Genomic DNA, 16,023 nt, shown 5'->3' with positions numbered 1-16,023 from the left:
AACCTTCCACACATGTAGTGTAAATTTCAAATGGACTATCACATTCAGGGATACCCATTTGACATTCACACTCCATGGATTAAGGATATGTCTTCCATAGGGTGTGTAGGATTTCCACTGGATAAGCGCAATTGCTATTGTACGATTATGTGTAATAAGGCACGAGTTCGACCCCAAGCGTAGAGTAATTATTTTTATAATTTATCGTGAAAATAAATTGTACAACATCTGTACAAAGACATTTCTGCTGACTGTCTCGATATTGCAGATTAACACTCAAAGAGTAACTCCTGAGGGCTGTGAAGGTTTATTGCGGTGTACTTTGGGTACGCGCTTCTTAGCCCCTAATTTGATTATATTGTTAAATGGGGTATGGATTGACTTTGTTCCACACAGAGTGTAACTTGTTGTGTGGATTCATCTCACGTTGACTTGGCAAAAGTGAATTTGCCTTCCCAGTGAAGTATTATATAAACTAGTAATAATGAGAAATGGAAAAACTTTTGTTTCGTTTTCAGGTTGATGGTGTCTTTTTTTTTTTTTTTTTTTTGCTTTTCACCTTTTCAAACCATCATTTTATTTTTCGGGCTGAAAAGGGGGCGGCAAAATTCATTTATTCTCCAGCCCCGGGTAAGAGCGGCCTCCGCTGTCAGTGTCAACAACCAGACTATAACTATGATTATGATATATTCAACTTACTGTACATCAGTCCATTTTGATTTTATCTTTTTCAGGCAAATATGTCACCAAACCTGATGACTTCACATTTCTTGGCTCGAGCCAAGAATTATAACACCATCTTTAACACTATTACTACAATAGGTTACCGACACGGTAGTTGGAACACCAACGGGTCAGTATTACAGTCCCCACGTTAGTACACGTTCCCTCGTTTCAAATTATAAGTTTTGGTTTCTCTTTTGTTCAGAGACCAAAAATCACGACAATTAAAAAGTGACATTAAAAATAATTTAAAAGAAATCAGGGAAATTAAAAAGAATCAGGGAAATTAAAAATCAGGGAAAAATAAAAAAAAGTGGAGCAGAACTGGTCTGCAATATAAGTATATAATGGCCTGTTGTGTTATAAAGCATAATTATCATCGGATATTTATGCTCTATCAAATCTAAATTAGTCTTACTTCAGAGACGCTTTTAACGAAGTCTGTCGTAGGTGGCCTACTTTCATATCACCGTATAATTACACCTCGAGTTATACGGCCCCGAGGCCTAGAAATCATGCGCGTATATTGAGTATGGGGGTAGAGAAAAGATGATGGAGATGATATGATTGTATTGTTCCCGGTACGAACAACCCATGCATCTTACCTAGGCTACCCCTGCCCCACCTATATAAGCTCCTCTTGCCTCTTCCAAGTGTCAACTGCACTGCACAATTGAAAAAAAAAACTTCGTATGTATACTTTGATCAAGGTATCTTCACACCTGATATTATGCGGTTTTTCGATTATGTAACGAACTGAAATGAAAACCGAAAATGCTTTCTACAAAGGGTAACAAAGATATCGATAATGATGTCGGCCATGAGCTTGGGGGGGGGGTAATAGGAAACCACGAAACCAAAACCAAAACCAAAACTAAAAATCAATATTTGAAATGATTGGCTATCGACGACACGGTAGCTGGAAACCAACGGACGGGTCAGTATTATAGTGCCCATTTTGGTGCACGTTATTAAATAACTCTATACTACACAGGTTTCCAATACACAGATTACCAATACGGTAGTTGGAATACAAATTTGTCAGTATTTTTTGTATCCACGTTGTTAATTCTCTATAGTGTAATCTCTAACTTCACTATGCTAACACTATGAACTAACACTTTAAAATGAAAGAACCCTTTTAGAAACTTTTTTGGTTCGTTACATTTCCATATAAAGAAAAGATTTTAAAACCCTTTTTTCTAAAAATGTATGACAAAGTTAATCTAAAAAGGCTATCTCACGTTGGAAGTTGAATGGAAAAAGTCTCTGTAAACCCTGGTAAGATCACATTTGAAACCCTGGTTAACGCTAATTTGTTTATCTTTTTTTATATTTCATACGAAGCATACGAGATAAAGACATCAACGTTGATATTAAAGTGTGTTTTACAGAAATTTGTAAAGCCTGTGAACTAAAGGTAAATTAGATTATATTTAAGGTATAGTGCATTTACGCACCGATAGCGCTATAGGACTAAAAAGATGTTGTGCCTTACATGCGCAGTACGGCATTTTGGTCTGGTAGGCAGGACGTCATACGCAAACTGGTCTTTCTAATTCTGTCTTTTATTATAGTTTGGCCCTATAGCACTATCGGTTCGCCCGTTATGTACAATAGATCTTTCTATCGTACCCTGGAGATAAGGAACGTATCGACCATAATAATAAACATTTATATAGTGTTATAGCACTATGCCGGTTATGATAGAAAGAGCTATCGGTATATATCGGGGCACCGATGTCAATAGAGGACCAAACTAAAATGAGTGCCTAATACAGACTGCTAAAAACCTATAACATCTAATCTAAAATAATACATCACAATTCTTTCCACTCAGTATTGGCTGGTCGAACACTTAACACTCATTGGGATAATTGTAGCAGAAAGTAAACTACACTGAAAGCCAAACTGGAGTCTAGGTGACTCTAAAAGTAGAGTCCAGCCACTCTGCGACTTGAATGACTCCATATTGGGAGTCATTTGACTCCCTTGAAGAGTCATAAATTTCTTGACTCTGCTGAAGAGTCGCTGTTGATGACTCTACACAAGAGTCATTTGACTCCTAACATAGAGTCATTTTAGACATAGAGTCGCGTATTGGCTGGACTCTGCTCCTAGAGTAACCCAGACTCCATTAATAGAGTCATTATGACTCCATTACAAGGTCACTCCGACTGTCCGAAAAAAGACAAAATACTGATACACATAGATGTACATCAAGATAAAATTTCAAAGTATAGTACCTACCAGAAGAGGAGCTTTACTCTAAGTTCACGCCATTGGCGATTGTCAGACGACACGATGGAGAAAATGCGGCTTGACTACCATTCCCTTGGAATGGGAGAATATACATTCCATGGTGTCAAGAGCCAAGCAATTACAGAGTCTGACGATTCTGAATGTAGAGTCAATTGACCCCACAGTTAGAGTCAACTGACTCTCCTGTGATAATCAGGTGACACCAATGCAGAGTCAGTACTAGTTTACTCCACTTATAGAGTCACTTGACTCCATTCTGGCTATCAGTGTATTCCAAAACTGACAGATATAAGAAATGTTATAAAGTGATCAGGTGTTTGCAAGTATTGATACTATATTCTTTGTTCATGTATAGGAATGCTACTTATGTTCAAAATGTCTACCGGATGAGATAAAACAAATGTTACGAACATCATACATGGAGCATGTTAACAGACTTGGTCTGCGGAGAGTACACCCGAAACCGTTGGTAAGCGATAAACTTGTTTCATACTACAGTCGCTGGTCGGAGAGTACACCCTAGACCTAAAGTAAATTATGAACTTTCGTAAACATAATATTATGCATCAATATGATTGTTGATAAGATTAATTTAATTTGTTTGACAAGTCCAAAAATTATTTACTCACACGACTTGAGCTTTCGCCATCCAGGCTGATGGCTTGATCACCAGTGATCTGCTCCACTGTACTTCCCGCGGTGTTTGGATGCAATCTCACTCTTTGGGATCAAATTTTGTTTTGGTAGTGGTAGTTTCGATTCCTGAAAAAATAAAATGTTGTAAATCACTGATTTTTTCTGGTCAGACGGGGGAAAATGATAGAAATGAGTGCATATATTATGTGACTAGAAACTTCCATCTATATCTGGAATATCTTCGCCAACGATTACTTAAAAATAACACTCTTTTTATCCAGGGCCAAGAAGCAGCCAACAAGCTTCGAGAACAAAACTTTGGAAATCTATCACGAGAGCTTATCAACCAAGCTTGGATAACAGCGAAGTGTGTGGAGGATGAATATTGGTGCACGTAGCGACTTCTTGGGTACATTTACTCGGCCAGCTATAGAAATCGTTTCAAAATATGCTTTGAAGGCAACACTGAGTTGACGAAAAACAGAGAACAACACAAGGGAAATCTGTCACATCAAACATCTTTATATAGTACTAGCGGGTGACCCGCGCTTCGCGCGGGTCCCCGCTAGTTGAGTAAACGGGAGCGGTTAGTAAACGGGAGTGGTTAGTAAACATGGTAAACGGTGATGTTAATCATGGTGTCTTGGTGTAGATTATTCATCCATATAGTAATGATCATGTTAGCTTCATAATCATAATGTTAGTTAGTTCCTGTCATATTAAAGAACCTAACCTTTAAGTGAATATCCAGACCTGTGTCAATGTTGTTACTCACTCAATCCCTCAGATTTCTTTCAAGTTGAAACAGCTCGTGACAAAATGGTTGAATTTTAACTTTATCCCAACACATAAAACATTAATGTTAGAAGAGGTTGCTAGAAAACGTTTAAACTTGTATAGCAACATGTTTAAAAGTTGCAGCAAAATATTTTAAGCGAGCCCGTGTTGTTAATAGCTAGGCCTACATTATAGCCAGGATTTATTTGCGGGGGCCGCAGAATTTCCAAAATGTGGACTTTCAAGTTCCACTAATGTGGGCTCACCCACGCCCCTATAACATTTAACCTTTTCGGGCTATACCTGATACTGAACAGTTGAACGACTCTGTTGGCTACATTTTGACATTCTCTCTGGAAAGTGGACTTTTTTGGCAAATCTGTCACCCAATGACCCCCCCCCCTTTTCATCAGCTTAATATGCCTACACCCAATGATCCCTCCTAATTCCTGGATCCGCCACTGTCTCATCTCAGAGAAGCAGTCAGTCACATACACACCCACCCCAACGCGCGGTAAGCCAACATTAAGTGCGTCTATACCATGCGCCGCCATGCGCGAAACCATGGTACCGTGTACGCGCTGGTGCGTGACTCGCCACTTACTGCGCGTGTTGGACATCGCTTGCATTTGACGCGTTTGCTGTCATGCCCGACCCATAAGGTTATTGACCTCAAAGGCTTGACCTGAACGGCCTAGCAACCGACCAATTTTTTTGTTATTTCCATAGTGATTGAATAGTTTTGCAAAAATGAACGTCAGATGGTTTAATGGCAATATGTACCCGATCGATCTATGAATAAATCAGAGCTGAAAGTGAAAGCATCTCGGAGCCTGCTTCTGGACAAGATTTAGCGACTTCCTTTTATTTATATAGATGGTGCTGAAATAGGAATATTTGACTTGACTCAAAAGTAGCGTCCGCACGATGTTTTCTGGTGCTCGTGACCTAGTGGGTCAGAATCTGACGGGAGCCACCTTGGTTATAGACGAATAATTTGATACACTTTGAAACGATATTTAAACACTTTCAATTTTTGACCCTGTATAAATCTATGGGGTCATTTTGTGGTTATTTATTTCAAAATGTCGAAGGCACCACCAACTATCAATATCACCCATACCTGTTCCAGTGGTCACATCGCAGCCACCGAATGCCCCCGACCTGACCTGTATTTTGGGACACCCTGTAATAAATGCAATTTAGCACACATTTCCAAGTCAACGAGGTTCAGGAATGTTCTTTCATTGTTAATGGTTGGTTAACTATGTGTTAAAATGCAATGCTTTGTAATGAGTTCAAAGATCAAATGAATACAGAAGCCTTTCCCTACCCAGCGACGATTTGAGAAGTACAGACCTTTTCATACTGAGTGATTCCGATTAAACCAGAAGAATGAAACAATGTTCCCTATCCGCGTGCATAAAAGTACCTCTTCAGCATCATATACAGTGCGAAGTTCCAATGTGTAACAGGCATCATTACTACGCATGATGCAGTCATGTCTACAGTAGAATTCATCTCGACCTCTGCAGGACTTAAACCCCATTAAAAGCTATTAAACCAAGATAACACTCATTGAAACAGCTCAACTGATTAAATCGGATCTTCTCTGGTTGTGCACATGTGTCTGTTTTCATGTGCGATATCGCAATAAAGCTGGTATTATAGCTTCAGTTGGGTAACCGATTATAAAGGAAACGAAAGGAAACAATGGTATGTGTACCTTTGTTCACGAAATGAGACAATGGCCTGCTTTTTGTAAACCAGCATTCTTGAAAATGAGCAACATAATTGTTGACTTAACACGGTTTGGAAATAATTTCTTCATATTTTTGATGTTATCTGTCGTTTACATATCCTTCCTAAAACACAAAATTGCGACCCTCTCCAAACACCTAAATTAGCTAAAAATTTAGGACATGTTACAAAACTATATTTTCTAGAATTTCATAGAATAGTTTAAATGTAGCTTGTACCGTTTTTTGGTGGCATCCTTCAGAACGGAGCGGTCCGTTACCAATATAGCTCAATATTTTCGGTCAAATCTCCATTCAATTAACACGGGGAGTTGGCTAGCTATGAGCTAGCTATGCTTTGCCCTCACTCATATTCTACGAAAGTGCGACCCCTTCTGAACATCTAACCTAGCTGTAATTTTAGGTCATGTTAGAGAAATATATTTGCTAGAAGTTTGGAGAATAGTTTAAATATTGGCTGGTTATTTTTCACACAGTGATGTTAACTAGGCAATGCCCATATACCTATAACATACACTGTTTGTAGAGGTCACGCGTCAATGGTGAGAGCACTATGTATTGTGTATAGGAAAACGGACAGTAACTGCAGTATGGATAAACTTTCCACGATCAATTTAGGGACGAGGGAGGTACTTTTGCCAAGGATATATACTCAACGTGCAATCACGTTGGTGGTAGTATTGTGTAAGATACTGACTGTGGAACTAAAAATAAGTAGCTGAGGTGTTAGCTCAATATGCTAGGAAAATATTTCTTGCAATGACCCCATGTTCACATTGGCTTAATGAGCTGTATTTTCGCACAAAAGCGTGACGTAATTAATGAAATTTCTAGTCCGCCAGTTTGGACACAATTTGACACCCTAGCTTACTGAATAAATGGCGCGGTTTTCCGAACTTTTCCGATCTTGATATGAAATGGTCTATTATAATTGAAGTTTGTTCCAGAGTTAGGAAGCAGCTCACAGGCGCCTGCATGAACAAACCTTTGGAAATCTATCACGAGAGCTTATCAACCAAGCGTGAAGAACCGTGAAGTGTGTGGAAGATTAATATTGGTGCACGTAGCGTACTTGGTTGGCGAAAAAAATCATGAAAAAATGATTTGAAATGGAAGTGGACAAGAAACAAAGATAAACAAAGGGAAAACGTTTACGTTAAACATCTTTATATATTGGAGACAATTCGTCTAAAATAATATAAATCTATGTAGTAGAAATACCCCCCAAAAAAAACCACACCAAAAACCAAAAAAAAAACAACAACAAAAAACCCAACAACAACAACTAAAACTTTATTTTAAAGATTATATTTTGTTATTCATTCCAGTAGTAGCACATCCAGCAGGTCATTGGGTATCATACGAGGGCTGGTCAATAAGTTCCCGCAACTATGGTGTATCTCCGCTCATGCATGACTTGGATGGCTGTTACTTACGCTAAATTCAAGTTTGTACTTTTGTCTTTCAAAACGAATGTGTATTAGCAATGCTGAATGCTTGATTACGTAATGACATTAGCATAAACACAATAGCGTATGGGCACTGCGTGATTTATGGTGAAAAGTAGTCAAGAAAATCTCGCGCCAAATTGAGGTATTGTTACATAATTCCAAATATCTCGAGAATAAAAGTATAGAATCTGGCACGGTTTTTGCAGCTTTATAAACCGATAACATAGGCATGATGCTGAACTCTTTTTAGACATACACCATTTTTATTAAAGAAAAGAAATCGTGTTGAATATCTCCAATTTTGAGTAGGCTTTATCACCCATTGTTCTTTACATAATAAGAGATAGAAAGATTAATCGATGACAAAATTTAACCAATGGTACCTGGTTTGATTGGGTATCTGCTGATTATAAAAAAGGGAGGTCCCAGTGGTGAAACCGTTAACATTTCTTTCTTAATGAACCCTTAATTTCAAAAGGTCTTGTTTTTGTAATTAAAGTAGCACACCATAGAGAGGCTCTGGATTGAATAAGAAATTTGAATTTCGAAAGGTGTGTCTAATTTTAGCATAAGACTTGGTATAGCAATTCACTCACACAGCTACTGTTCCGCAAACCTTGTATTAGTCAGATTTTTAGCGCGTTTTTGATGAATTTTTACTTTTTTCATACATTTTTGGTACTTTCAATAATGCATACCATCAACGCATGGGCATATTTTTATTTTTGTTGCAACAAACTCTATTGTCCTGACTATGATCTCTAATACCATACCAATAACCATATTTGGTTTTGTTTTATTTTGGAGATAATTTGGATTCTTTCTTCTGCCGTGTGGGCTTTTTTTCGCGATTTTCACACCATTTTTGCTTGTTGTTATAGGCCTATTTTTGGTGAAGTTCAAAGACGGTCCCTTTCCTCATCTGTTGATGGATACATTTCTTCTTTCACAATTATCAATTGAATATATTCAGATTACCTCATACCAAAAATAAGACCTGTAAACTGCTTTGGTCCTTACTTCTGCTTCTTTTTATTACACGTTCCTCAAAGCCAATTCAAATTTCTCGCCAATGTTGACAATATTGTCAGTGTACATATAGCAATGACTTTATGCAAATGAGATTACGTAATTAAAGGTACTCTGATACTAATTGTTGTGCCTTTTGAAAGACAAAGGTACAAACTTTATTGATCGTAAGTAACAGTCATCTAAGTCATTCATGAGCGGAGATAAATAATGGTTGCGGGATATTATTGACCAACCCTCGTATTATAGCCTTGAATCCCTGACTTCAAACTAAACACATCATAACATCTAAAGATTTACTTAAACTACATGTGAGCTGAGCGACAGCGATTGGTTTTTACTCATGAGGAAGGGCGATTTTTGGTGCGTTGGGAAATCTCATTGGTCAAATACGAAACGCTTTTAATAGCAATACATTTAACTTTATTGTATATGTAGGACCATGTGATGCGGTTCATAGTGTATATTCGAAGGGGAATATTCGGCTTCAAATACTTTTTGTGACGTCAAATTATACACGGCAACAAATAAAATATGATGACACGCCAATTCAATTGACAGTTCAATTGGATTAAATATCGCGCGCCTGATAGCGAAATACTATAGAGGTTATCCACTTCACTCATGTATGACTTCTAACAAAAGGCGCTGGTTCCCGTGGTATTCCTCATTCAAACCAATTCAATGCACGACCTCGAAGTTACCTGCATGACTTTGGCGGGTTAGTTTGAAACAGTCATGGTTGCACATGCAGGTACTTCTTTTGAAAGTCCTAAACAAGGTATAGCAGTCGTTGATAGGATATGCAGCTTATAGAACACGGATACCCTCTATTGATTTATGTGAAAGGCTCTAGGTCACCTGAATATTGTTCGACGAACGATTATTTCAAAAATTCCCAATGAAAATTAACCTGCAGGCAATAGCATTCCAATGCTGTAGTGATGGTAAGTATTATGATTAGGCTTACAAACATATCCTACAAATGTACACGTGAATGTTTCCATATTAAGGGATGGGGTATGGACGTTTGGACAGTATTTATTATGGGAGTTTAGAGCACATCAGACATATCGAATTGCATTCTGCAGAATACGAAGAATGTCCTTCTGATATCAAATAATTTTGATTTTTTGAAATTCGCAATGTAATACACATTATATGGCAAATGATTAAAAATTAATATTTTTGACATTTAATAGTACTCGAAGTAAACTTGATAAATCTGATGATATGTACTTAAAGTGTATGTAGGTGGGATAAAAAGCCGACGATCAATTACAAATTTTGACCTTTCGTATTGAAGATATGGATTTTTTCCCAAAACACACACAGAAAAAACTAGGTCTTTTGGGTGAAAAATCTTCAATATGAAAGGTCAAAATTTTCAATTGATCATCGGCTTTTCCTCCCAGGTACATACACTTTAAAAATATATCATTAGATTTATAAAACTTACTTCGAGGACAGTTATATATCAAAAATGTGAAATATATCAAATTTTAATAATTTGTCATAAAATTTGTACTATATCGTGCATTTCAAAAAATGTAAATTATTTGATATCAGAAAGACATTCTTCGTATTCCGAATGCAATTCTATATGTCTGATGTGCTCTCATGTCCCACAAAAAATATTGTCGAAACGCTCAAAACGCTCATTCCAGATCACTTAAACGTAGCTCTATTTAAATCGTCTGATGCAGAAAAAACCCTCCAAATTCAGATTTATGCCTCCACCCCGGTTTGTCGGACATAAATAATGTTTGGCCCAGGGAGGTTCACCCATTTTTGTCATCTTTTCCGCAATAGCGTTTTTGGCACCTATATAGGCCTAAATGATGTTATTTTGGGCGGAATAAAGATGTAGGCCTAATGCGGTGTTATCAGTCATATTCATAATTATAATTAATAATTAAGGATGCAAAATAAGCAATATGTAGGGATGGATATATAGCGTTTTGCAATGAATCCCTTCATGAATTATGCAGAACATCCAAAACCACGAACGTTGGTACCCTATAAGGTTAAATACCACTAATTATGTATTACACGGGTTTCAATGGGAAAATGCCTAATTTCGGGTGGAATTTTCACATATTCAGAACTCTCACAGTTCAATGCCACTAATATCAGGTGAAACTATAAGATTTTGATGCCAAATTATCAAAAATTCAACATAGGTTGACCTGAGACTTTTCTTGTTTTAACGCACTGAACCGTAAACACCTTAAAATGACAGTGCGCCCTCGAAGCTGAAAGTTACACTATGATAGTGCGAATATTTACTAAAAACCGAAGCCGTGCGTATGAATCTTGGTACTATTGCAACAAAAATGTCATATAATGAGAGAAAATGTACCATTTTGAAGCATCAAACTCTAAAAAGTACTTTCTTGGCTATATAACTTGATCAATTTCAGCGACTTTAATGCAGTCTTTTCGAATGCCATGAAAACAAATAGTTACTCGTCGTATTTCAATGTATCGCCCAGGCCTATTATTGGTATTTAACCATAATTGCGAGTTCATTTTGAAAAAAAATTGTGATTTAAAACACACTTGTAGCAATGTAAACAAGTTGGGAACGAGACTCCGTATCTTTTGGTGGTAAAATAACAGCATTCGCGTGTTCCGGTCGAATGTCAAAATTGGTTGTTTAATGAATCATAAGACTACTTTGATGATAACGATTCACCGGAAATATATTTGCGAGAGTTTAGTTTGTTGAACTCGACAAAATAATATATATGTGGTTGGTGGTCTCATATAACATTTGTGAGGGTTGTCATAGTTGTCGTCGCTCAATCTTATGTTAAGTTATGTTATGTTATCTTATGTCATGTCATGCCATGTCATGTCATGTCATGTCATGTCATGTCATGTTATGTTATGTTATGTTATGTTATTTATTTTTTATTTATTTATATATTTATTTATTATTTATTGGGCCATGCGTTTTGAGTTGGGCCGGTAACTTGTAACATTTTTATACGATTTTCCATTCTTTCTTTCATCACCGTGCATAAGCAACGTACGACCCCTGCCCCCTCCCCACCCCCCCCCCCCACCCCAACCCTGGCTACGCCACTGGTTCAATATTGAGTTTACCTATTATTGTATTGACTTCGTTAAAGAAATTCTCTAAATTTTGCTTACCTAGGTCAACGGACAATACTTGTGAATTGTAGAAATATATCTTTCTCCAGTTCATAGTTTTATATTCGAAGCCGCATATATTTTGACGACCAAAAAGTATTCGAAGCCGAATATTCGCCTTCGAATATTCACTATGAACCGGCCCTTAGGTTATATCTCAAAATCAATATTTGCGAGTTCCGACCGATTTTGCTTGGTGCCCTTTAACTGTTTAAGTTTAGTTTAATATCTTTATTGCACAAAATATCAAAATGCGGTGTGTGGTGCAAAAGGGCAACCCCGAACAGGCACGCAGGCCCACTGGATGGGGGCCCTTATACACACACCAAAATAAAAGAACTAAAATTACACAGTACATAATTATAAGCATATTTAAAAAACACTATAAAATACATTAAAATACAATATAATACTAAAATTGAGTTGCCAAATATAGCGTAAAGACATCGCATAATTCAATAAACATTAGTGAAATTGCACAAGGTAGGTAAACTGACAAGTTCACAATTTGCAAATGTTCCCCCGCACAAATCCAAGAACACCTCGGCACAAAGATCCCCTACACACCCCAATGACGCTCCGCACCACACATAGCACCATATCAAATTGACTGATCACACTCACACTCCTCGTCTGATTCCTGCTGGAACTTGACGTTGGTGGCGTCAATCTGAGAAAGTACCACAGTGCAGCACGAAACGCCACCGAGGCATGCCTAAGACCTCCATACCGAAGCATTTCCGGACATGTACAGAAGAAACATTTGCAAATTGTGAATTATGAACAAACCCGATGACATTATTTATGGATACTGACAGGTGAATTTGAGATGTAGTAATTTAGGATCTCGGATTTGAAATATTTGAAAATTTGAACATTCCTAACGTCAGCAGGGAGGTTGTTCCAGGAGTTGTACACACGGTTAAAAAATGTCTGCTTGAAAATATTGGTATTGCACTTATTTGGGATAATTGTAGGTGAGTCAGAAGATCTTAAAGAAATGGATTCAGTGCCACGGAAATTCACTCTATCTTGCAATGAGATAAAAGACATGCCATGTAAACCCTTGAAGAGCAGGATGTTATCTTTAAACTTGCGACGGTCCTCAAGACTAGAAAGGTTGAGTTCTGTAAGACGCTCTTCATAGGGGGCAGAACTTTGAAGGATAAATCTGGTAGCACGCCTTTGAACTCTTTCAATGGCAGTAATGAGACCCTTTGTAGATGGATTCCAAATTTCTGACCCGTATTCCAAAATAGGTCTGACATGGGCCAAATAAAGAATTTTACGAGTAAGGGGGTCTTTTACCTCATTGCAAGTGTGACGGATCAAGCCCAAAATACGGTTAGCTTTGCAAATCATATGATTAATATGCATTTTCCAATTCAAATTATTAGTGACCATGATACCAAGATCGTTTTGACTAGTAACAGAAAGTAAATTGTGGTTACCAAGTTTATAATCAACAGGATCAACATGGTGACGTTTACGAGTTTTGACCTGAAGCACCACACATTTTTTGGCATTAAAATCAATATCCCATGTTTTACTCCAGTTATTCAGAGCATTGAGGTCATTTTGCAGAGCCACTTGATCATCAATGGAAGAAATTGTTCTATATAATTTTGCATCATCCGCAAAGAGAGCAATGCGTGTCTCAGGTGAGACACAGGATGGCATGTCATTGATGAAGATAACAAAAAGTAAGGGCCCTAGGATAGAGCCCTGTGGGACACCGGATGTGACTGGTAATAAGTCAGAATGAGCACCATTGATGACCACTCTCTGCAATCTGCCCTCCAAATAATTGTTGAACCAGGCAAGGAGTGAGCCACCGATGCCTGCATACCTGAGCTTCTCAATAAGCTTGGAATGGTTGACTGAGTCAAATGCCTTTGAGAAGTCCAGGTACACAACATCAGTGTCACACCCCTGTCATAGATAGAACCAAGATTATGGGTAAAATCAACAAGTTGTGTAACACAAGACCGATTTGGCATAAAGCCATGTTGCCCATCGGAAATAATTGGCTGTAAACAGGGCAATATTTTCTTGTGGATGCAGCGTTCCAGAACTTTGGAAACCAGGCTGAGCAGTGATATTGGACGGTAGTTTTCAACGCAAGTGTTGTCCCTTTCTTAAACACTGGTGTGACATTTGCCAACTTCCAGGCGGATGGAACCTTGCCTTGCTGTAGAGAAGCATTAAAGATGACAGTCAGGGAGTGCGACAGCTCAAAGGCACACTCGCGCAACAACTTGCCTGGAATACCGTCCGGACCACATGCCTTGCCTGGATCCAATGCTCTCAGAACGTCAAAGATGTCTGTAGCAGAAAATAAAATAGAACACAAACTATTGGTATCATTATTATTATCAGATATACAAGCAATGTCAAAGGAATCTTTGTTTCTAAACACACTGTGGAAATATTTGTTGAAGAGACTGGCTTGTTCAGCTGGAATGCTGGTGGTGGAATTATTGTATGTAATTGAATGGGGAATTTTACCAGGGTTTTAATCTTGTGGAATGACCAAAACCTCTTTGGGTTGTCTCTAAGTGAGTCTCTAACTTCAAAGAGAAAATCGGCACGCTTTCTCTTGATGAGGATTTGGATTGCTTACGCAAAGATCGAAATTTATCCCAATAAGTGCTGTTGCCAGTTTTTTAAACTTAACCCAAGCACGTTCTTTTTTCTTCACAATATTAATAATTTCTGAATCAATCCAAGGAGCAGAGTTTTGGATTTTGCAGTGCACCTTAGGAATAAACGTATCAACAATGTCACACAAACTAGTGTTCCAATTGTCCCATAAAACATCAATGTCATTGTCGTCCAAGTTCCAAGAGTGAGAAAGGAGAGCATTTTTTAGGCCAGACCAGTCGGCTCGTTTAAAATTGTAAACGGTGCGCTTTGGTTGCTTGACACGTTTGCACAAGATGGGAATTGAAAAGGTAATGGCAGTATGATCCGAGCCAATATTATCACACCCTTCTCTAAGATCATCAACAAGAGTAGGATCCCACAGCAAAACAAGATCAAGGATGTTACCGGTGCCATCTTTATTAAACCTAGTTGGGAAATTCACCATCTGGTGCAAATAGCAAGCATTAGCAACATCGCAAAATTCTCTTTCAAGTACTCTACTGTCATTAGTATATTCGTTTAGTGTCCAATTAATGCGTGGCAAATTAAAGTCACCTACTATAATTTTATTTTTAATTTGATGAGATTGAATAGAGTCAATAAAAGAACTCAGCATATCCATGTCCTCCATGCCAGCATTGGTGTACACAGGTGGACGATACACAACGGAGAGAAGAACACTTTTCCTGGCTGTGGATTTACTTCAACAACACACGACTCAGGATACGTTTCTAACTCAACATGGCGATGAGACGCTAAGTCCATTCTCACTGCAATCAACACCCCACCACCACGAGTACCGGTACGATCATTTCGGTACACAACATAACCAGAAGGGAGAATAAAGCTGTCAGGAATAGTTGAGTTCAACCAAGATTCAGTAATTAAGATAACATCGTAATCAAGGCTGTATACAATGGCTTGAAGATCAACAGTTTTGTTCTTGGTACTACGAGTATTCAAATAAAAGCAAGTCATATTGTTGTTACTACTGTCAGCAACAGAACTAATGGAGCTGTTGGAAACTGACAGAAAGGATCCTGAAGAGCCTGGTTCACTACATGTAGACACGGACAAGTTAAGCGTAGATGTCGAATCAAAAAAGGAGTCAGTTAGTGGTGGGAGACCTTGTGTGCAAATACACAGCATACAAGTCCAGCAGGAGCTGAGGGAGCGAAACTGATGCATAGACAGTCCACTACAAGCACGATGGAAATGATCACTGCATGATGTACATTGGACTCGGTACTTATTGTAAATTGGTTTGGTACAATGTGCACACTCCTGACGAGGTCCAGGATTTTGGTGGACATCCCCCGCCAAGAGCAACAACTGGAACGTAGCCGAACTGTTAGCATAATAGGCTACACGTCTATGCAAATATTTTGTACCATGAAAATTTGCAATGTCTATGCCTGACCTGTGGTGAGCTGTGATAGGGTGCAGAATTCCGCAGTCAGGTAAGCTTACCAGATTATGACCTTCACCAAGTTGATGTAGTCTAAGCTGAAATGAAGCTACCAAAAGTACTGATATGAAGAGAGTACTCATTATAACAGCTGTGCTGAGAGTCTTGTTGA

General features: G+C 38.2%; 1 protein-coding gene across 4 annotated transcripts in view; it reads left to right on the top strand.

Annotated features, from left to right (window-relative positions):
• The window catches only part of LOC140168481 (probable tubulin polyglutamylase ttll-15), a 64,856-nt gene that overhangs the window by 18,624 nt on the left and 30,209 nt on the right, over positions 1–16,023 (top strand). Inside the window, exons 10-13 of one of the 4 annotated variants that reach the window (XM_072191882.1) lie at positions 735–853; positions 2,071–2,143; positions 3,341–3,454; positions 3,903–4,231. The exons of the other annotated variants lie outside the window; for them this stretch is intronic. Coding sequence (XP_072047983.1) covers positions 735–853; positions 2,071–2,143; positions 3,341–3,454; positions 3,903–4,019 — 423 coding nt within the window. The 3' untranslated portion in view covers positions 4,020–4,231. Of the gene's footprint in view, positions 1–734; positions 854–2,070; positions 2,144–3,340; positions 3,455–3,902; positions 4,232–16,023 lie in introns of those variants that run through there. 4 annotated transcript variants of the gene reach the window in all.

Source organism: Amphiura filiformis, chromosome 13 (genome assembly GCF_039555335.1).
Source record: "Amphiura filiformis chromosome 13, Afil_fr2py, whole genome shotgun sequence".
Taxonomy (NCBI): Eukaryota; Metazoa; Echinodermata; class Ophiuroidea; order Amphilepidida; family Amphiuridae; genus Amphiura; species Amphiura filiformis.
Note: the sequence above shows the minus strand (reverse complement) of the source record. Positions and strands in the feature narration are given on the sequence as shown.